The 22,959-nt window shown below is 40.0% G+C and overlaps 2 protein-coding genes across 5 annotated transcripts in view; one reads left to right on the top strand and one right to left on the bottom strand.

Annotated features, from left to right (window-relative positions):
• Pigf (phosphatidylinositol glycan anchor biosynthesis class F) overlaps positions 1-10,926 on the bottom strand; it is a 56,052-nt gene extending 45,126 nt beyond the window's left edge. Inside the window, exons 1-4 of one of the 2 annotated variants that reach the window (XM_036170856.1) lie at positions 10,804-10,926; positions 9,102-9,350; positions 6,732-6,823; positions 5,216-5,332 (exon numbers count right to left, since the gene is read on the bottom strand). In XM_036170856.1, coding sequence (XP_036026749.1) covers positions 5,216-5,332; positions 6,732-6,823; positions 9,102-9,329 — 437 coding nt within the window. In that variant the 5' untranslated portion in view covers positions 9,330-9,350; positions 10,804-10,926. The remainder of the gene's footprint in view (positions 1-5,215; positions 5,333-6,731; positions 6,824-9,101; positions 9,351-10,803) is intronic. The other variant, XM_036170857.1, reaches the window with a different exon arrangement.
• A 114-nt stretch (positions 10,927-11,040) lies between these two features.
• On the top strand, positions 11,041-20,896 carry Cript (CXXC repeat containing interactor of PDZ3 domain). 3 transcript variants are annotated; one of them, XM_036170864.1, is made up of 6 exons: positions 11,041-11,165; positions 11,257-11,485; positions 13,802-13,867; positions 14,816-14,870; positions 18,193-18,296; positions 19,166-20,896. In XM_036170864.1, the coding sequence occupies exons 2-6, from the start codon at positions 11,332-11,334 to the stop codon at positions 19,228-19,230; spliced, it is 444 nt and encodes a 147-aa protein (XP_036026757.1). In that variant the 5' UTR covers positions 11,041-11,165; positions 11,257-11,331; the 3' UTR covers positions 19,231-20,896. The 3 variants fall into 3 exon arrangements, with proteins under 3 accessions (XP_036026757.1, XP_036026758.1, XP_036026759.1); XM_036170865.1 differs by having other exon boundaries at positions 11,043-11,165; positions 11,257-11,464; XM_036170866.1 differs by lacking the exon at positions 11,257-11,485 and having other exon boundaries at positions 11,043-11,165.
• Positions 20,897-22,959: the final 2,063 nt, after the last annotated feature.

The following is a 22,959-nucleotide window of genomic DNA, read 5'->3' as shown; positions in this document are numbered from 1 at the left end:
CTTGTCTAAAGTGTATTATTACCGCTAGTACTGTCATAATCACATAATATTTGCACACAGCCAATAAGGCCAAGAACAGACTAGATGGTCTATTGTTATACTATGAATAAAATTTTAAGGTAATTAAAGAAATGTATAGATCACTCTTCATGACAATAAGGCCTATGTGCCTGCCCATATTACTTGACTTCACTGAGATTCTTTGTTAAATATCTACTGGAATACACCACTTGGAGTGCCTCCTGTAGGTCAATGTATAAGTCACATGAACGCAATTAACAGTAAGCATGCAGGCTTAGACAGATTCTCATCAGAATAGGTTTAAGGATTTGATCTAAGGAAAGGGGGGTACGACTCCTCCTGGTGGCTAAAAATATTTTACATAGTTTTCAGTATAAACTTTCCCACTGAATGACTATTAAAACCTTTGCTAAGTCTGTGTGACTACCTTCAGACTAAGTTTCCTATTTTTCTTTGAGTACATCTTACACTCTCAATGTCCAGGGTAGTTTTCTCAAGATAAAGTCTGTATCGATAGGAAGGTAACAAAAAGAGGCCTGTTTTCATCTACAGGACAGGTGCTCTGACAGCTTTCACTTTGACAAGACCACTGAGCTGAGCGTCCTATCCAGGAACATATTTAGCTCAAGTGACCAAGCTCGAACTCAGACATTTAAACAACAGCATAAGCAAACTGACAAATCCGAAGGCAAACTTCACTACAGAACACAGGCCTATGAGAGGTCACTACTCTCCTTTGTAAGAAGTCTGCAAGTGAAAAGAACACACTTCATGATAATTACAAGGTGACACACCAGATCAAACTCTTACAAATCAAGTGTACCAATATTGTGCAGACCAACAAGAAGTCGGCAAAATATTTTAAGAAACCAAAGTACTTTTTGTCATCGGTATCTTTACAAGAGCATTCTCTCAGGGGTGGTGTCATTTACTTTTCTGGAATAATCTCATGGAAAAATCCTGTTAAGATAGTGAAATAAAGTATGTCTAACTTTCAAAAGTATCAGAACTAATCCTTTATTCTCAGGATATAAGTCCCAATCTTCAAGCTCAAAATGTTTGCATTTTCAGCTCAGCGCTGAATTTTACATGAACATGCAAAGAAATACATTAAACCTAGGGGCTGGAGGGAACTCGGTGGCTAAGAGCACCTGATGGTCTTTCAGAGGACCCAGGTTTGATTCCTAGCATCCACATGCTAGCTCACAACTGTCTGTTACTCCACTCCTGGGGGATCCGACTACCACTTCTGGCTCCCACACATGTGGTGCACAGACATATATGAAGGCAAAACACCCACACACATAAAAATGAATAAATAAATTAAAACTTAGTTATTTCACTTCAAAGTAGCGTAAATTGTTTATATTGATTTGCAGTTGGTGAGATGTCAATTCAGAACAGACCTGTTCCCCCTCACCATCTTCGGTTCATTTCAATGCTTCTAGTTACACTAATGAATATGAAGACAGAAACAGTCCAATGACTGGTCCATGTGCATTCCACCCTGAATTAGCTGGCCAAGCCGTACTAGTCTCTGTGTTAGCTACACACTCACTTGTTGGTCTGCTATTTAAAAACCAAACGGAATCACTCAGACAAACTGTAGTCAGGGTTGGATATGCTATCTGTTAATGCACTTGACAAACATTTCTTCAACATGCTCTTTGATTTTACTTATTACCTTACTCACTCTAGCAATAATTCACTTTCTTCTGATCATATTACATATGAGAATTCATGGAGCTAAGCAGCTTGTCTGAGATGACCACCATGTAGGGAAGGGCAGGGATCCGCCTTTTGACCTTGAACTATGAGCATCTTATTTCCGAACTCAAGTTCCAGCTCCATTGTTTACTGACTATGGAACTTGAGCAAGGCATTCATTCTGCCAGACTTCCAGGGAACTTCATAAAGAACATGGTAAAATATCTCTGAGGATTAACACAAAGTTTATGAACATGCTTTAAAAGTTATTAAAATCTATTTTCTGTTTGATTTTACTTTATTATTATTTGATGTCATATCCCATACAATAGTACATAGAATGGTTTGTATTACAAACTGATTCTTTTTAGTCACAGTCCTCTAGCAGCTTACCAATGACCTGTTCATCAACTAATTGCATGTTGGAAATCTTGGAAGGGTAGCTTTAATACTCCAGTGATATTTAGGTGGCATTTGAGAAACCTAGCAGCTTCCTATTACAGACCTAACTTTCAATAACCAAGAAATCAATATCTCACTCATTGTTCTCCTTCTGAATAGGGCTCAAATTTCACAAGCCAGCTAAAAAGTTTCAATGAAAAGTCTCTTTAGCTTATCTACTAGCTTCTCAGATGCTTTCTCAGAGATAAGCACTACTTCATCAACTTCTGCATTCTTCAGAGATCCTCCTCCACCCTTCCAACTTCGGACATAACTGCTGCATCCCGTACACAAGCTCTAACCTTGGTGGATTTTCTGCTTGACATAAGTAGAGCTGGGGATGTGGCTCAGTTGACAGACTGCCTGCCTCCTACCCACGAGGCCCAGGGTTTAATCCTAATACCACTCTAGAAAGAAATTAAGTAGCAGTGCATGCTACAACATGAATGAACCTTGAAAACAGTAGGCTATGTGAGAGAAATCAGTGACAAAAGATCACAAATTGAACTCATTTTATACAAAATGCCCAGTACAGGCAACCCTACTGAGAGAGTAACAAAATTCAGGGTTGCTTAGAGACATCAACAGGGTAGCAATAAGGACATGGAAATATACTTCTTCTTTCTTTTTTTTTTTTTTTTTTTTTTTTTGGTTTTTTCGAGACAGAGTTTCTCTACAAAGCTTTGCGCCTTTCCTGGATCTCACTCTGTAGCCAAGGCTGGCCTCGAACTCACAGATCCACCTGGCTCTGCCTCCCAAGTGCTGGGATTAAAGGCATGCGACACCACTGCCCGGCAGAAATATACTTCTTTTTGAAGTGATGAAAATACCCTAAAATTGAGTCTGGTGATGGGTCTGTATATCTGTGACTATACTGAAAGCTATATCATACATTTTCAGCAGGTGACATTTATGGTACGTGAATCATATCTCAATATTATTTCAAGTTTTTCTACCATGAGCTGGCAGGATGGCTCAGCAGGTGTGTTGGCTAGTTTTTTGTCAACTTGACACAAGTTTACATCATATCAAGAGGGAACCTCAATTGAGAAAACACCTCCATCAGACTGGCCTGTAAGCAAGCCTCCAGGGCATTTTTTTGATTGATGGTTGATTAGCGAGGGCCTAGCCACCGTGGGTAGTGCCATCCTGGGCAAGAAGGTGTAGAAGAGAGCAAAGTGAGCAACCAGGAAGAGAGAGTCAGTAAGCAGCATTCTTCCACAGCTCTGCTTTAGTTCCGACCTGAGTTCTTGCCCTGACTCCCCTCAATGATAAACTACGAATGGAACATGGAAGCTAAATAAACCCTCTCCTCCACAAGCTGCTTTTGGTCACGGTGGTTTCTTGCAGCCAAAGAAACCTAACTAATACAGCAGGTAAAGACAGTTGCTGCCATACCTGTCAACCAGAATTCAATCTCTGGGACCCATGTAGTGAAGAAAGAATCAGCCTCCAAAAGTTGTTCTCTGATCTCCACACATGCCTTATGGCACAACAGCGCCCACACATATACGCACACATGTGCATACACTCACAAATAAATGAATTACCTCCCAACTGTATCAGTTTCCTTAATGTGTCATGGACCATAGTCACCCACAGTTGCTGTTAATCCTGGCCAGATTCCCAATAACCACCTTTCACTATTTCACAATAACTGACAAGAAACAAATTTTCAAGTCTTTTCCTAGGAAAAGACTATTATTTGATATAATATTTATGTGGTTTTGAACCATTTCAGTGTAAAACTGTGTTCCTAGCTTCTTTTTTGTTTTTTTTGTTTTTTGGTTTTTTTTTTTTGGTCATTAATGAGGTCTCCAAGCATTATGTTTCTAACTCCATCCTTTCCCATATTGCCTATTTTGCAAAGTACAGTGAGTTTTAGAACACATAGGTCAGTCAAGTGACAGAAGAACTATCTATAAAACCAGATGACAATGTGTCCTCTAAATATATAACTAGACACAAAATTTACAGCCGGCTAAATCACCAATCTAAATAAACCATTAAAGTTTCAGCCAGTTTCCACAGTTAATATTTTCAAACTAAAATAAGCTAATTCCACTGGAGGTACTACGCTAACAGTGTGTGTGTGTAGGGGGATATTCGGTTGTTATGCTTTTGTTCCTAGAAACTTTATGAGTAGACAGCAGTTGGTGGGGGGGGGGGGGGTGAATAAAACACAGCATGACCAAATATAAAATAACCAATATTCACTCCCAAAGAAAAATGTCAGAGACACTTTTCAGAGACAGGGTACCCAGAGCCTGTCCTCCACTCTCCTTGAGCCGTTGATTTCCAAACTACACAAACGCCCCAAGCTCACGTCAGCCTCTACGTCCCCTCCAGTGCCCTGCAGAAGTCTTTCCCGCTGCTGGTTTCAGCACTGCTCTATTTCTGATCCAATCACCACAGAGTGGTCTCCTTATCGGCCCTGGTCCTTGCCACGCCCCACTCCTACCACTGGAGTCACTGGTATGCCCTTTTCATTCTTAGCCCTTGAACACACGGCTCCTCCATGTGATCTGAGCATTCTGGAATCCACACAGAGCTAGTACAGTGCTCAAGAAGTTTTGCTGCTGGGTTATAAATAGGACAAAACCATGAGAACTAACTCACCTAATTTTCTTAGTATGTATTATCTCAATGGCTTTAAGGAAGCAAAAACTTTAACAACTATGCTGAAAATATATGTATGGTAGCTACAGAAATGAAAAGCTTGCATTCTCAGTTCTTACCATAAAAAGTCCAAACAGGAGATGGTTAGACAAAGTTTCCTAGATTATGAACTTCATTCCTACATTACGAAGCGCACAGAAGCAATTATACTTGTAGTACTGTATCTTGCCAATGTGGAGGCAGGGGCTATAGTTCTCTATCAAACTGTCTATCTCCAGCCTCTAATCTCCAAGAGCACTGGCCCTTTTTGACATCTCGGAGAGCTAGACAATGCCTCAAAACACTCCCAGGATGAGTACATCAACATGAATAGAAAATACTTCTTTAGTTTTTTTAAATGTCACTAAAATACAAATTCTAAACTTACCCATTTCTACTGAAAACTCTTAGCCATGCTTTGAGGTTTGGTCCTAACAAACATAAGCAAGGTACTGTAGTAAAAGTAGACAAAATAACTGCAAATAAAAATGTTTCCAACACCAACCTAGGGTTAAAAAAAAAAAAAAAAGAAAAACTGTTAACTTTTCAAAAGCATTAGAGGTACATTTATTCATAAGCATATATCATCTTTGTGAGTGCATTCATTCACTATTCAAATATCTCCTTATGCTTTACTCTGAAAATCTCCTGAGAACCACTAAATGAGTCTAAATTATTCTACTCGCTTTAAAAACATCCTAGAAAATTACAGGGTTTTAATCATAAATTTTAAAAATGTTAAAAATCTGAAGATCCATACTGAGGCCTTCTTGCAAAACAAAATAACCAAAGAGCTCAGTTTTAGATAATTAGCTTTCTTCCTCAACAATCTCCAAAACTCTTAGAGTTGAACTGCTTTTTTTTAACCACATGAAGAGACTAAACTAAAGATCATCAAGTTTCACCTCAAGAGTTTATGACTGAGGTCTAACAGTTTTCATTCTGATAAAACCTTGAGCTATGGAACACATTGTCTATTCATTGATTCTCTAGAGATGGATTAGACAAAACCATTTTCCATGATTTTCCTGCCCTGCCTAAAATAGAATAATCTGTTAGTTTATTGCATGTATACAACTGTGTGTATATGTATCTGCAACTGCAGCTTTATGTGTGTAATGTGTATGTATCTGCAACTGCAGCTTTATGTGTGTATGTGTATATATCTGCAACTGTAGCTTTATGTGTGTATGTGTATGTATAATCACTCATTTAACTATGATCATTTAATCATTGCTAAAATGTCTCATACAACAAATATTTGTGAATTTTTTAGTTTCCACTAATTTGAAATTCGTCCAGTTTTAAAGACTGTTAAATTTTAATATAAACACTGATATTTGATAAAGAAATCTATGCCCCTTAAGAAAACAAATTCAGATACTCTAGAATCATATTTGAGTCACTGAAATACTATATAACACCAACTTACTCATAAATCAAGTCATGTCCAGCTTGTGGCCCTCATCCAAGGATAGCTTTGAATATATCCCAAATGATAAACTTACAACATTGTCAGATTTTGGTAATGTGATCACAAGGTTCTTAAACACAGCTTTGTAGATGACCACATTGTGTTGTACTGTCAAAAGGTTAGACACCTAGAGGTTTTCACAGCCATACATTTATTACTATTATATTTATATATAATACATTAACAGTGTTTATGATGTATAGTTGAGTATCAGAAAGCTAAATAACAGAAATATGCTAAGAATTAAGTTGTCTCAATGTTTTTTTGTCTCAATATTTTTAGCATAACAGTACTAAAAACAGGACAATAATAGTGTTTTCTACCTTGATCATTAATCAAACCCACTGTGGTTCCACTATAGTTGATAAGAGCTAGCATATCAGTTAGTAAGTTAATATATGAAAGCATAAAGTAAAGATTCAGAACTCACTCTATTAGTGGTGCTCCATAGAGAACAAAAATGATATGAAGGAACACACAAGACATAAGAAAGTACATACAGCATTTCAAAACTCTGGTCACCTAGAAGAGAAACGAATAAACTGAAGACTCAAGAACAGACTGAAGAAGCCATCAATTCTGCCATTTTACACCCAAATAGAACTGGTTCCCTAAATGTCTGGAACAGCTGAACCTTCTTTGTTGGGTAACTTCCAATCACATCACATGTCTTACCACATACACAACCCTCAAAACAGACCGCACAAAACTTAAAAGTCAGGGCCAACAAGGTGGTTCCGCAGGTGAAGGCACTTGCCTCCATGCCTGATAACCCGAGTTCAGTCACTAGAACCCACACAATGAAAGTAGAGAACTGTTCTCTGACCTCAATATGAAAGGTGTGCTGCATGCACACATGCACACATACTCAATAAACAGTAAATAAATAAATGTACTAATTTTTAATTTAAAAGACAAATATCACACAAATACACTCTAACACATACCATCGTAACAACCAAAACTGATTTCTGTTTATGTGGTATGATTGCAATATTATTAATACTAAAGAAATACTGACAATAGAGTGTTGGGATACAAAACCCACAGTGACCTTATTATATAAAAACACATGAATTATGTACAGAAAATAATGAATACTATACTTTTCTTTCATTTTTAAACAAAACTAGGGAAATTACATCAAAAAAAGCAAAATACTAAATAATTTCCAAAATCATATTCATATTGCTGTATAAACAATATTTAAAAAAAAAAAAACCTGAACATCTACAAACAGGTCCATGCTTGGAACACACTTGATCTGAAACTCAAGAAGATATTATAATAAAACACATATTAATGTTTTAAACTTTAAGTCATAAGGTGTTTAAAACAGTTTAACAGGGTGTTATATATAATACTGAATGTTCAGTGAGGATTTTAATTTAACATAATTGTCAAGTGTCATAGAACAGTGATGACTATTCCTGAAAAAAAAAATTGATTCCAATATCTGAAATCTTAACTGTTTAGTCAAGGAAGGGCACATGTGAAGTAACAGTTACAGAGACTTAATTTGCAATTTCTGGACTATTCACTTATTTAAGGAGTGAAAATATATAGGCTGGGCTTCAACCCCTAGCTGTGGGAGCTATTGACAGCTGATGGCTTCTAAGGCAAAGAAAGTCAGTTTTCTTTAGGAGTGTGGTCCCTAGTAGGTTGACCATGTTCTAGTGGATGGCCCACATCCATGCAGATATGGGACTCTGGAGGTTATAACAATAACAACAACTCCGGGCGGTGGTGGCGCACGCCTTTAATCCCAGCACTTGGGAGGCAGAGTCAGGTGGATCTCTGTGAGTTATTGGCCAGCTTGGTCTACAAAACGAGTTCCAGGAAAGGTGCAAAACTACACAGAGAAACCATGTCTTGAAACCCCCCCCCAAAAAAAAATAAATAAAAATAACAACAAGGATATGAAATTGGGCAGGCATTAGCAATAGAGCTGGGGATGAATATGATCAAAACACATTGTGTGCACGTATGAAGTTATCAAAGGATAAAAATATATATTTTAAAAATATATATGGGCTGGGGGGACAGCTCGGTCAACAAGCAACAAGGACCTGAGCTGATTCCTAGAACTCACAGTAAAATGCTAGGTATGGGGCATGCTCCTAATCCCAGCACTGGGGAGAGATGGAAGGATGTCTGGGGCTCATTGGCCAGCCAGTCTAGCCTAATTGGTGAGCTCCAGGACAATGAATGACCGTGTCCACAGCAGGTAGACAGTGTTTCTAAAGATGACACTTGAAGTTGGCCTCCAGCCTTCTCATACATTTGCACAGAGTAACCCACCCACTCCCATCCACATAAAAAAGTACAAAAATAAACAAAAACAAACTGCAGTGTCTTATAAGTTATCTTCAGTGATGCTATAAAACAACGATTATACAGGCTTATAATATTTATACTGTGATGCATTGAAGGAGCCATAATTCCACAATTAATATACAACAAAGATATATCAAACATTGTAGGTGACAGGCTACTGCTTCGGGGGGGGGGGGGGGGGCTTGGTTCCCTTTATATGCTGTAAATAACTCAATAAGGATACAACAATACTTCATTCTTTGTTTTGTTCTTTCACAACAAGGTTTCTCTATGTAGCCATGGCTGTCCTGGAACTAGCTCTGTAGATCAGGCTGGCCTCGAACTCTGAACTCACAGAGATCCGTTTGCCTCTGCCTCCTGAGTGCTGGGATTAAAAGCATGAGCCAACCACCACCCGTCACGGGGCTTCATTCTTACACTATTACTTCCATCTAAAAACTGGTTATTAGTGAGTCAACCTTACCTTATGCGATAAGGAACTTCTTCTAGAAGGTACATTTGGTTTCACTACTAGATACAACAGGAGATTGACAGCGGTCACAAGAGCAGAGCAAGTGCACAACCAGGTCAAGTGGGCTTCCAGTACTGAGAAGTTATCCAGGAAGAAGGATGGAATGAAAAAGCTCAGGAAAATTGAAAATACGCACAAAAGATTGGTATACAGAAGTCTCTTGATGTCAGTATCTTTCATGGTGTTTTCTTGGGTAGCTATCTAGTAGGAAACAAATTAAGAAAAACATGTAATAATGATTTTCCCCATGTCCCAAACACTTCAATACTCTGTAAGTAAACCATGTACTAATAGTTTTCTATGGGCAATATATTTGTCTCAAAGCGCAGATGTGTGGATAGATTCAATATCCTGTTACTTTAGATTTTTCTAATATGATACAAATATCTTTTAGAGCCTTAAAATTTTTCAGTAGAACTTTAAATATTCATGACTGATTTCTGCAAAGGGGGCATGTATTAGAGACAACTAAGCTACTAATTTTACTTTTTGGGGGGTCCAAAATCAGGAAGATGAAATCACTCTAGTTTCCAAATGCCAACCAAGTATACACTTGGATATGCAATAATTAGATGGTCATTATGTTACACTAAGGGCTCCCAAAGCTCTTGGTAAAACAAAATATGTCACAGACTCTACATTCTAGCCAAAAGCAGAACGTGAGTGGGAGGAGAAACAAACATTTACGGCCTCTAAATGTGTATATTTGACCTAACTGGCAGTTTTATCTGTTATATTGGCTAAAATTTTGAAAGAACTTAAAGTAATACATGTTATATTGTGGTTTAAAAAAAAAAAAAAATCTAGCCCAAACAGAAACATCCACACAGCAGGGAAGAGGAACCGGCCTGAAAGGTGAAAGTGCAAGTTTGGGCATTGTTCCATCAGCCCCCATCAATTTCACACACTTGTTTTCAAAGGCAAATACGATACTGATTAAGCAAACTGGACGAACAAGTTCGCAGACACGGCCAAGGTTACACACACTAAGGCCACTGCACGCATAGCCTCTTCAACATGAAGCTATCCTGCAGGGGTCCGGAGAGGAACGAACAGTAAGGAAAGACTTAGGGAAAGTTTCTCAGATTCTTCCCTCCAGGGCCGGGGTCAGGCGGGTAGGAGGGGGGATCAGGAATCCATCCTCTCAGTAGAGAGCGTTTCCGGGCCACCTGCAAATCCTGATCTAACCTAGCGAGCGGTACCCAAACGCCTAGGCTCGTTGGATGGAGCCCTTCCTCAGACACCGGCGGGCCCTGAGGTCCCCCAGCACTGCAGACCTGTGAAGCCACCAACCGGAGGAGCCCGGAGGGAAGGCGCGGCTGCTTCCGAACCCTCCGAAGCAGCCTTTGCCCAGGTGCTGCTCAACCCCACCCAGGGTGGCTCGAGATTCTGGCCGAACCTCGGGCGGCGGGAGTGTGGGCAACTGAGGGGCGTCATCAGAGAGAGAGAGAGAAAGCTGGCGCCGCCCACCGGGGTGACCCGAGAGACAGGGACAGAGGGTCGGTCCCGCGGACGGATGCCGGATCTCAGAGGGTCCATCCTGCGGGACATCCTCTGGTCCGCAGGAAGCGTCCGCTCCGCAGGCCACCGCGGCAGTCGGCAGAGGAGCCTGCACCCGCCGCAGGCGAGCGTGAGGGGCATGCCGCCGGCTTACCTAACTCTCCCGCCCGCCGACGGGAAGGGGACACCACCGCCTCCCACCCTCCTCAGGTGCGGCAGGCTGCCATGACCCTCGCGCAGGCGCAGACCCAGGAGGTGGGGACTCCCACGACCACGGCCAATCGTTGAGGAGGAGGGGCGGGACAATGAAAGAAGCCCCGCCCATCAGCGCTCGTTCGTCCCTCCCGCGGCTTTCCAGGTGCAGGATAGGCGGGAGCGGGATGCCGAGAGAGCGGAAGCGAGCTGACGTAACCGGAAGGGGAAGCCTTCTCCGGCTGTGTTGTTGATGTTTTCTGGCGGCCGCTCCTGCTTTGGAGGTTGAGGGGACAGTCCGTAGAAGGATGGTGTGCGAAAAATGTAAGTTAAGGGGCTGCGTCTGTGGGAAGAGGAGGCGGGAGGAGCCTGATGAAATTCTGTGGGATCTCGGCCTTGGCTTTTTCTCCTCCAGGTCTGTGGATGTAACCTTTACCTTCCTGCCGTGTCCCGCCGTCATCCTTGCCTGTCCCAGGGACTGTATAGTCCTATGCTTTGTGTTCAGAACGGTCTCAGTTCGGCACCTCTGTGTTTGTTTCTACCGCCCTTTTTCCTGGATCTCTTCAGTTACAACTTCTTGACTGGCTCCCAGAGGCTGGAAATGGATCTTCAAAATCTTCCCGGTAGCATCGAGAGTTTGCCAGGTGTAGCAAGTGTAAATTCCAGGCTCTCAGTTAATTTCTAAGATTACAAACATCGAATCCTTTCTAGTACTATTCATATGTCCCGTGTAGTATTTGAATCTTGACCTTTTGGTCGTTCCTTACAAACCACATGCAACATTTAATACAGGTTATGTTTAACTGGATATTTTTGTACCATCCCGTCCATTCTTTTCATTTGATACCCACAGCATTGGGTAAGGGGAAGGAGAAAGTCATCATCGCCAAGATATCTGTGTAGTCACCCCTGGAAGTTCTTTTTGATCCTTTTAGTTATTATTCAATAATTCTAATGAAATCCTTGTGATTTGTTGAAAATATTTGATTTTTTTAACTGCAAAAACTGTTGATTTGTTTAAAAACAACCTTCTTATCTCGATCTCTTTTCCTCGGGCTAAACGCAGGAACTCAACTCTTTGTATCCCAATTATTATCTAATCTATATGACCAATTTTGTTTATATCCCCTCAGTACATAATACTCTGGACACAGACACCCCCAAAGTAGCTGAAATTACAGGCCTGTGCCATCAAGCCCAACCTCCATCCTTAAGCAGTTATTTTTATTCTTTTTGAAAGTGGGGGAGATGTTTGATTATTAAATGAGTATTAAATGTGGCTTAAATATATTTATTTTATGTGCCTACCCTTTTATGCTGTGTAATTCTTACATGTATTACGTGGGTCTTTGTCACTTTTGTCAGTTCTGTACATTTGCTAACAGATGACAAAACTTCTGTCTACTTTCACTTGTTTTAATTCTCTTTATATTGTAAGTGCTTTGTCCCAGAAGACATTGGGGACAATAGGAAACTGAGCTAATATCTCCAAGGAACATAAAAATTTTCAGGATCCAAGATCTATAGTGGTATTACCATAAAATGCACATACTTTGGACTTGAATGTGTGCCATCAAAGGTCATTTCCTCCTATTGCTATTTCCTTCTCTGCTCTTCTGGGAAAAAAAAGCTGATGTTTTATTATTTTTAACCTCCTAGTCTGTCTGCTCATCACACTCACTCTGTAAGTAAACTGAAATCATACTCCTACAAAAGCCATGTCAGGGAGCCACCACAGTTCTGTCTTTCCCTGTGTCCTAAATTGTTTCAAAAAGTTGTTTGTGTCCAGATTTTTAGAGTTACTTCATATACCTTTAGAAGTGCAAACTGACTTCCCAAACTACTAAAGAACTCTGAAACTTTGACCAGTAGTCTTCCATTTACCAAGTTCCAGGGAGGGTTTGGTTTGGTTTGGTTTTCTGTGTTGTTTGGTTTGGTTTTATTGTTTTCCGTCTTTTGTTTGTTTGTCTGGATCCATTAAATCTTTGGAGAGTGTTGGCCTCAGCTAGCATGTCCATACCATTGAGTGTCAAATTCACTTCTCCAGCCTGACCTTTTCCCTAAGAAATAACTGTGGCTATTTTGGATGTCTGAGACCTTCTACAGATAAGGCTCTGGCTTATCCTTCCAACTTCATTTTCACCAGCAATTACAGCTTTCACACTTGAGTTAGCCAGCGTACCTTATGTGCAGATGTACACCCTCAACTTCCCATGCCTTTCCTCAGGATGTGCCCTTTATCTATGTAGTGTGACTTTATCTTCTTCATATTTGCGTTACCAGATGTTTAAACTGTCTCAATTAGCTCACAATTATTATATTTTATTTTACAGCTTATATTTTAACTGGCAGGCTCTTCACATTTTTTTATAGTCTGTGATCACTTTGAAAATCTGATGAATGCTATAGACTCTTAACAAGGAAAAAAACAGAACATACATATTCAGTTTGTGTATCATTCTGTCAGGTTCATTTACTTCCTTTGATCTGCCTACAGGCTCTTAAGAAACTAGTGAACTTGGGTATAAGCCCTCTGAAATTTAGATTCATGGTTTTATTTCTATTGGTACCTTGTACAGGGTTTTGTACATAGTAGGTGATTAGGAAATATTGAAGGATGAGTAAGTTTGTCAGGTTGTTTAAATTATAAATTTTTTTAAATTGTTTAAAAAATGATTGATTGAAGTATAAACAGTGAAAGCATCTTATTGTCTAATAAATCTTATTCAGACTCAGTTATCCATTGTCCATAGTTACTATCTAAGTCTTCATTCACTGGTTTCCACCCCAGCATTAGTAAGTTCCTACTGAAATCTGACTTGATCATTATCAACCTCAGGCATGATATAGTATATTTATTATTTTGAGTTAGAAAAGAAATGGACTCATTTTATTTTTTTATTTTCACATAGTATGTTTATTGATGATAATTCTTCCCTTTTGCTATCTTGCTTTAACAGGTGAAAAGAAACTCGGCACAGTTATCACTCCAGATACATGGAAGGATGGTGCACGGAACACCACAGGTATTGTTTCTTATTAGGAAATAGGAGCTGGATCAGATACTTGTAGGCCTTGCTTTAGTGTTTCACTGTTAGCAAAGTGAAATAAGAAATAAATGCTCATTTATTATCTCATCTATTAAACACTAAAGAGTACTGGATTTCCCCCTGCAATTTTATATCTTCTTTTTCATCATCTGAGTTACATGTACAGATTTCTAATATAGTCACGAAGTAGTAAAGTTATGAAATTATTTCAGTGTGTGTCTATTTGATTCAGCTTAATAAGGGCTGTATTTAAATTTCCTTCCCACATCTAAGTTTTATGTTCTTGAACAAACTTAAACTATTTTAACTTTTTTTTACTGTGCAGGCCAGGCATGGTGATACACCTTTTTTTGTTTGTTTGTTTGTTTTGAGCTGGGGATCGAACCCAGGGCCTTGCGCTTGCTAGGCGAGCGCTCTACCACTGAGCTAAATCCCCAACCCCAATACACACCTTTAATGCCAGCATTTGGGAGACAGTGGCAGGCAGATCTCTCGAGTTCAAGGCCAGCCTGGTATACAATTTGAGTTCCAGGACAGCCAGGACTACACAGAGAAACCCTGTCTTGAAAACAAACAAACAAAAAACATATACAGCAAAGGGTATACAAGGGTAGGGGGAACCTACCTTCTTTTTTTTTTTTCTCCTGTATTCAGTCTATGCTATCCAAGTAGAGAGATGTGACAAAGACAAAGAAAATGTAGGTCATTGCCTAAGCATTACTTTGAGACTTAGTAATAAATCAATTGTATTTTATACAAGTGTTTATTAAGAACTGGGCTATTGTATGAAGATTTTAAAAAATCACATAAAGGGTAATTTCTCGGTCAAAGAGTGAACTTTTAAACTAGCTCTTGAGCATTAAGCACATTGTATGTTACATGCACAGAAGTAAATTTTTATGTGTGCACTTTTTTGATATACAGAAAGTGGTGGGAGGAAGCTGAATGAAAACAAAGCTTTGACTTCAAAGAAAGCAAGGTGAGTGAGAGCGTCTGTAGAGCATTCATAAAGTTGACTTTTTAAATAGCAAGCCTGCTGGGGTGAACGTGCCTGACCCTGTTGTGGTTGAGTTAGGCAGTGGTGGCATACAAAGATAGCCTGTGTGCTGTAAGCTGTTCCTCCACCCTGTGCCAATGTAGGCAGAGAACAGTGCCACTTTCTATTATTTTTGCAAGAAAACATGATTTTTATTTTTATCTCCTTGTTAATTTGTCAACAAATCGAAGGTTCCAAGGAAACGTGGGAAAGTCATGAACTTTGGAGTTGAAGCTGAATTTGAATGGTATGGTCTCTCTGTAGTCACGTGACCTGAAACATGTTACTGCGGTTTCTTACCCTTTCTGAACTGTACCTTTTCATTTGAGAATGAGGACAAAATGTCTCCCGTCTTAAAAAGAAGCTTTTGATACCATACTTCATTACATTCAGTTTCAATTTGTGTGTGGACCCTTCCCACAGCTAGCCCATTTCCTGGCTTCCTTTTCCCACACTGACGGGTTGTTAGCCAGAGTGATCATCTAGAAGGTCATGTAATTCCTTTGCTTAAAGCCTTCCATTGGTTCCCTTTCCCTGTAGAATAGAATATAAGTTCTCTTTCATGTTCTTACAAGGTCCTACGTGATAGAACATCTTTCTCTTCTGACTTCCCAGTATACCACACTCCTCATTTGCCATGGAACATCCTCATTAGATTTGCCAATCCCACCATCACCTAAAGCAGTTCCTCCTGACTCCTTGTTACTTGATACTTGGCTGAGATGTGAGCTCCTCAGTGAGGGGTCCTTAACCAGTAGTTATCTCCTCTCCCTACAGTTTTCAGCTGGAATTTTCTTTTTTTTCTTTTTTTTCCTTTTTCTGGAGCTGAGGAGTGAACCCAGGGCCTTTCGCTTGCTAGGCAAGCTCTCTACTACTGAGCTAAATCCCCAACCCTTCAGCTGGGATTTTCTTTGTGATGCTCAATACTTGTCTGAAAAACTTGTTTTATTGGGTTGTCTTTGTTTTTTCTCTCTGTCCTATTTGAATTTGATGAGGACAGGGAATTTGTAATGTTAATCTTTGGTATTTAGAACAGTACTTAGATACAGTAAGTACTCAGATGTTTGCTAAATGAATAAGTAGCCGTTGTGTGGCATCATCTCAATAATTAAAAGAAATAATAATGTTTATAAATGACTGCTACATAGTAGGAGCTTATTTAAAAAATTGATAAAAACAGCATAATGGACTTAATGTTCATCACAGCATCATACTGTGTATTGTTGATTGACTTGGTGTTTTCTAAGACCATTCTATTTTTACTAGTTAGTTATATATACCTTCAAAATTCCTTTAGACTCATAAGTTACTCTTATTTCTGAAGTGTAGCTATTACTTTTGAATGTTCTAGCGAGCTTATTTTAGAAAGTATACTACTACATTACATTGAACTTCCAATGCCATCATTTATAAGAAGCAGGAACTCTGGGAGGCTGGAGAAATGGCTCAGTGGTCAAAAGCACTGCTTTTCCAGAGGACCTGAGTTCAGTTTGGACATCAAAAGACCCACAACTGCCTGTAACTCCAATTCCAGGGGATCCAATGCCATCTTCTGGCCTCAGCAGCACATTCACCACCCACACACAAACATAATTTAAAAAAACAATAGAATCTTTAGAAGGAAGGAAGGAGAGAAAAAGTCTACCAATTAATCGTAAGAGTTGGGAGATTAAAATGTCATCTTAGAACAATAAAAGTGTGGTTTGAGAAAAGGACCCCAAACATCCTTACTCTTGGGAGTGAAGTGGTTGCCTGAGTTTAAGGTCAACCTTGAAAAGTGATCTGTTGCTAGCTGTGATGGTAATCCCAGCATATGGGAAGCTGAGCAGGAAGATAGTAAATTCCATGACAGTCTGGGTTATGTGACCAGATTCTGTCTTAAAAGAATAAAGACAAGCAAAGGGTGTCTGTTAGTTTACTTGTCTGTTTAATATAGAAAGTAATGGAGCTGGAAAGATGGCTCACTACTTAAGAGCACTGACTGCTCTTCCAGAGGACCTAGGTTCAATTCCTAGCACCTATATGGTGGCTCACACTGGTCTGTACCTCCAGTAGGAGATCCAGTATTCTTCTGGCTCCCACAGGCACAACACACATAGTACACAGACATATATGCAGGCAAGATACCCATACACATAAAAATAAATAAATGAAGGCAAAAAATTTAAAACAGAAAAGAAGCTCCTATGCTGTGCCCCAGACAGGACACCAGAACTGTGACGCTACCTGAAGAAAATATAAATAGTTACTTTGGAGCTAGGCAAACAGTTTTAAATTAGAGCATTATTGCCACTTTTGGGAGAACATTCTAAAGTTATTTGCCCTGTGGTTCCTATAGGATGCCAATTTATATAGTAGAAACCCCTTTATTCAAAGGGATTAGGCCAGTCAATTAAAAATGCTTATTATGTAGTCATTAGGAGATGTCCATAACATATTTTATCTTAAAACATAAACTGAATGTATTCATCTATCGCTGGGTATTGAGGTAAAGCTGGATGAGAGTTTTTTGTAATTTTCTTCTCATAAACCATCACCAGAATATATTCTATACCATAGTGGAACAGAAGCTAAGCCAGGTATGATGGTGCAGGCCTATGATCCCAGTGCTCAGGTGCTGGGGACAAAAGAACAGGAGTTCAGGGTCATCCAGCCTGGGTTTACCAAAAATAAAAAACAAAAAACAAAAGCAAGGGAGGGGACTGGGACTGGGAGATGACCTGAGTTCAGTTCTCAGCACCTACATTAGCATCTCAAAACCACCTGTGACCCAATCTCTGAAGGACCCAAACCCTTCTGGCCTCAATAGCTACCTGCACACATATGGCGCGCGCGCGCGCGCGGACACACACACACACAATATTTTTAATATTTTTGGTAGTTGGTTTACCCATAACCCAATTCAATAGTAGTCATAACAGTTCACATTTAGTCATCCTAAAGCAGTTACTTAGATTCTTTTGTAGAATCAATCATTCCTTATACTCACATTTCCTCAATTTTCCTATTTCTGGCACAAATAGAATGGCACATACAAGTGACAGGAATGCATCTGAGGTTTACGGCTCTTCATAAATTACAGCTTACATGATGGGCAGAGTGGTGCAGGCATATTACACAGCGGTGAGCCGGAGGAAGGCTCTGTCGGTTGCGGAATTTGATGGGAGAAGTGGCAATGCATACATTAATCAGGAGTGTTGCTTACAAGGGTTAAGAGTTTCTCTTGTAGTGTGAATATTTTTTTTTTCTGTTTTCAACTATCCAGGTTTGATCCATATGGAAAGAATAAGTTCTCCACTTGCAGAATTTGTAAGAGTTCTGTACACCAGCCAGGTTCTCATTACTGTCAAGGCTGTGCCTACAAAAAAGGTAAGTTTCTTTAACTTAATTTTTCTAGTCTCATCAAATCTACTTGATTTGCTGTTGACTTGGATACAGGAGTAGCCTTTCATAAACTGTTAGTCAAATACTCTTTTCTAAGACAAAATATATCTGTAGTCAAAGGATTTTTTTTCTTTTATAAAGCTTTAAAGTTCTTAAAGATTCTTAAAGCCAAAAGAGGGCATCATGTGTCTTCTTCCTCTGCACTCTCTACCTATTCCTTTTTCTTTTTTTGAGGGGGGAGGGGGGTGGTTCGAGATAGGGTTTCTCTGTAGCTTTGGAGGCTGTCCTGGAACTCACTCTGTAGACCAGGCTGGCCTCACACTCACAGAGATCCGCCTGCCTCTGCCTCCCGAGTGCTGGGATTACAGGTGGTCACCACCACTGCCCAGCCATTCCTTTTTGTGTTGTTGTTGTTTTTCAAAACAGGGTTTCTCTGTGTAGCTTTGCACCTTTCCTGGATCTCACTCTGTAGCCCAGGCTGGCCTCGAACTCACAGAGATCCGCCTGGCTCTGCCTCCTGAGTGCTGGGATTAAAGGTGTGTGCCACCACCGCCTGGCAACCTATTTCTTTTTGAGATGGGGCCCCTCCCTGAACCTGGGGCTCCTATTTTCTCAGTTGGTCTGGAAGGCAGCAGACCCCAGGGATCCTCCTGTCTCCACCCCACTTGGATCTGGAATTCCGGGCATTTGTAAGGATATGTGAACTCCAAACTCTAGTTTACATGATGACAGAGGAAGTGCTCCTAACCATTGAGCCTTTCTCCACTCCTGGAAGTGCTTTTAAGCTTTAGATTGACGTAAAGAAACCAAAAGTTAGTGGTACTGTGTTCCTCACATATTTTCTTTCATTTCAGGCATCTGTGCAATGTGTGGCAAAAAGGTTTTGGATACCAAAAACTACAAACAGACTTCTGTCTAGATGTTCTGGTGAACTGTCTGGCTCTCTATGGTTGTACTCTCTGCTTTGACTTTTCAAGGTATGATGTGGATGGTCCATCTTACGAAGTAACCTGTTTCAAGATAAATGATTCGGTCTAAAGCAGGGATGGTGATCAATATCCCTTCATTTGCTCTCATGAAGCTCTGAACAGCTTCATGGTGTAACCAGTTGTCTGCCTGGAGTGGTTATTTTCCTTGTGAGCATTTTATTGAACTAGAATAAGTCACAGAATTAATGAGAAGGGTATTCCTGAGTTCTGTATGCACTTTCTGTTTAACATGATTTTTTTCTGATCCATGTATTTTATTTATAGATACTGCAAATGTGAAATTACTGATTCTTTTCTCTGAATTTGACATCCAGACTTAGAATCCCTCCCTTACTCACAAATGTCACAGTTCTTAGAGTCTTTTGGTTAAATGCATTTTCATTAGCTATGAATGTTCGAGACCATTATTGCTGAATGGCTCCTTCGTAACTAACCAGTGCTGCCACAAGTCAAACAAGTTGCATTTTTAGATTTATATTTGATGTTGAAGTGCCAGTGCCCTTCCCCTGTGAACAAGAGCCGGTGGAATGCCCACTGGTCCAGACGAGTGCACTGTATTTCAGAGATGCGTTCTGTCAACATCATCTTAAACTCAAATTGTCACGAACACAGGGAGAGCGGTGTTTGTCCACATGTAATGAGAATGAATGTCTTCTGCTTGGGAATGTTCTTTGAAGCAGGAAACAAACATTTTCTCAATCTCTCTTCCACCCCCACCCAAAAAATCAATAAAACAAACATCTTGGCTCCTGTGTGTATCTTAATGATGTTACTGTAGACTTCTCGGAGACTGTTCTGAGGTTCCAGATGAAAGTTTTTCTTCTATTGTTTCTTAGATTTGGGCCTTCTTCCTGTAAAACCCTCAGCCTACCAGGAGACCAAAAGGATATTATGTTGCAAGCTGTGGGATCTTAAATACATAATTGTAATGTGGGAACCACTATAAATAATGAAAAAGTAGACATTGCTTATTGTTTTAAAAATATTGTGAAGAAAAAGTCATGTAATCTACAAGATTGTTCAGTGTTTTTCTAGGATGCTTTGTTATTTATGTTTATCAGAAAGATTACAGAATATTATAAAATTCAAATAATATGTAGCAGGACCAAAAAAAAAAAGAAACCCTCCCATATTGTAATCAATTTGGGAGTTTTAGGGTTTGGGATTCATTTTTTGAGACAGGGTCACTCTGTGTAGCCTTCCTTGACTGTCCTGTAGACCAAGCTGGTCTCTCTGAGCACTGGGATTTTCAAACCTAAATCTTCACAGAGAAGTCATATATGAACAGGACGCAGCCAGGCAATTCTGTTGGCATGCTGTACCTTTAGAGCGATTACTTACTCTCCAGCATGGGATGATCTGTTTGATCTCAGGTTTGTTTACTTTTGTCCTCCCACTCCAGCCCTGTGGTTATTTTTCCAAATGTCATTGGTTTAAGTTTCAAACTTTCTGGGCAAGCCCACAATACAATGTGTGTGAGTATCATTTATCAGTCTGTTCAGACAGGGAAAAGCTTGGCAATTTGTATGCTTTTGTGTCCTCCTAGGTAACTTTAAGGAATGGAGTGCTTTTAAAATTCAACCAGTATTTGTTGGACTTCTGCTTTATTCTTATCTCTAGCCAGAGTGCTCATTCCAAAATGTTCACATATAAAGTAGAATCTGGGCCTATATCAAAGCAATGATTTTAGCCAAATAATAAAGTTAGAAGCTGAACTAAGGTAGTGGTGAGCAAATGGAAATCAGATACAAGATTGAGAGTAAGAAATTGGCAGGACTGATTTCCTGAGTGGAAAGGCTGGCATCACAGAGGACCTTTTTCAATGTGGTAATGGTAGGCATTTCCACCAGATGGCAACGATGCTCTGCTTGGTTTTTAATTTGCCACCATGCTAAAATGTTTGTAGTTAAAGCAACCTAAAGACCAAATATGTGAACTTAAGTTCCCAATAATATTGTGAATAAGCCAGAGAAATTGACCATAAAACATTTAAAATCTGGAAAATAAGAACAGTTGATAGGGCACTATCAACTTGCCTGGGTGCAGGAAGCCCTGGCTTTGATTACTAGTGCCGTATACACTAGGTGTACTGATCCAGTACTCGCAAGGTAAAGACAGAAGAATTAAAGGCTAAAAAGTCACCCTTGACTGTGTAACATTTAAGGCCATCCTGAGCTACATGAGACTTACCTTTTTTAAAAAACGAGAAGGGCTGGTCAAGAGTGCATACTGCTCTTACCCAGGACCTGGTTTTGCTTCTTAGCACGTACATGGTGGCTCACAGCCTCACCTCTGGCCTTCACAACCTCCTTCACACACATGCAGACTAACACATAAATAAATCTTTAATTCTGAAAAATATATTTAAACTGTTGTCAAAGGCAATCTTCAGACCTGTAGCGCCCACACTACTACCCATTCATCATGTCTGAGCAAGGGGCTGAGGATTAAAACAGAAACAAGACAGTGGGTCATTCGTCTCAGTAGAATGCCATATGTTGAAGGAGGGTGGAGGCCTTATATACAGGCTTACAGCACAGTGGGAGAACCCCGGAGGGCAGAAGTTCACTACCAATGTTTTACAGTCTTGCATCCTAGCTGTTTACACCAATGTGCAGGACACACAAACAAGGAAACTCCGGTAAGCTGTTTAGGAGGAAGGAAACCCGCAGGGAATCAGCATAGGGAGGACATCTGATCAAGATCAGCAAGCAAGGCAACAGCTACCAAGGAACGTGGCTCAGGGCCCAACACAGACCAAAGATGGACACATTTAGAAAACTAACCCAGCAACAAAAGACAATGATGTTTTTTGCCTGGTATAGGCCTATTCTAGAAATTCAAGGTTGGATGACATTTTTTAAAATCTACTAAAGGTATGTACATTAGAAAATTAAAGGTACGTGATGATCTCAAAGAAAAACCATTTGATAAAGCTCAGTGGTTGGGGGTTGGAGAGATGACCCAGTGGCTAATAACAGTTTCTCCACAATTGTAAGGACCAGAGTTCAGATCCCAGCACCCACAAAACAAACTAAGGGTTCCCCTGCAGATGCCTATAATCCTGGACTGAGAAGGGCAAAATAGAAGGGTAGGTTCAAGAGAGACCTTGCCTCAGAGGAACAGGAAAAATGATGGAGGGTGCCAATGCCCTTTTCTGACCTCTGCTTATACACACAGGTAAGTGTACCCCCACGCATATACACATGGATATATAAATAATGAAATATTTTTAAAATTCAATCGTAATAAAAATTGCTATAACATTAGAAAGAAATTCCTTGCATACTAAGGTAACAAAAGGCCCACAACACATCTCACAAATGTTAAATGCATTTCTTGAAAGGGATATGCTAGGCTTGTTCTTGTGGGTAAGCTTGCTCTCTGACATACTTTTCTTAACTCTTTATTAAACCAATCAGAAGGCACCTTAGGCAGAGACACATCTTTACAGGGTAAACAAATATTCCACAACAGGGTCTATGTTGCCCAGGCTGTCCCCAAGACTACTATCCTGTTTCAGCCTCCAGAATGCTGGGATTACAGACATGAACCACCACACCCAGTCCTCTGAATGCTGGAGGTTTAGAGTTATATGCCCTGTGTGAAATCTGGGAACCTTTCAGTTCCCTACCCGTTCTTGGTTTTCCCTGTCCTCA

The sequence above is a fragment of the Onychomys torridus genome, chromosome 21, assembly GCF_903995425.1.
Source record: "Onychomys torridus chromosome 21, mOncTor1.1, whole genome shotgun sequence".
Taxonomy (NCBI): Eukaryota; Metazoa; Chordata; class Mammalia; order Rodentia; family Cricetidae; genus Onychomys; species Onychomys torridus.
This window is presented reverse-complemented; position numbering and strand designations above follow the sequence as displayed.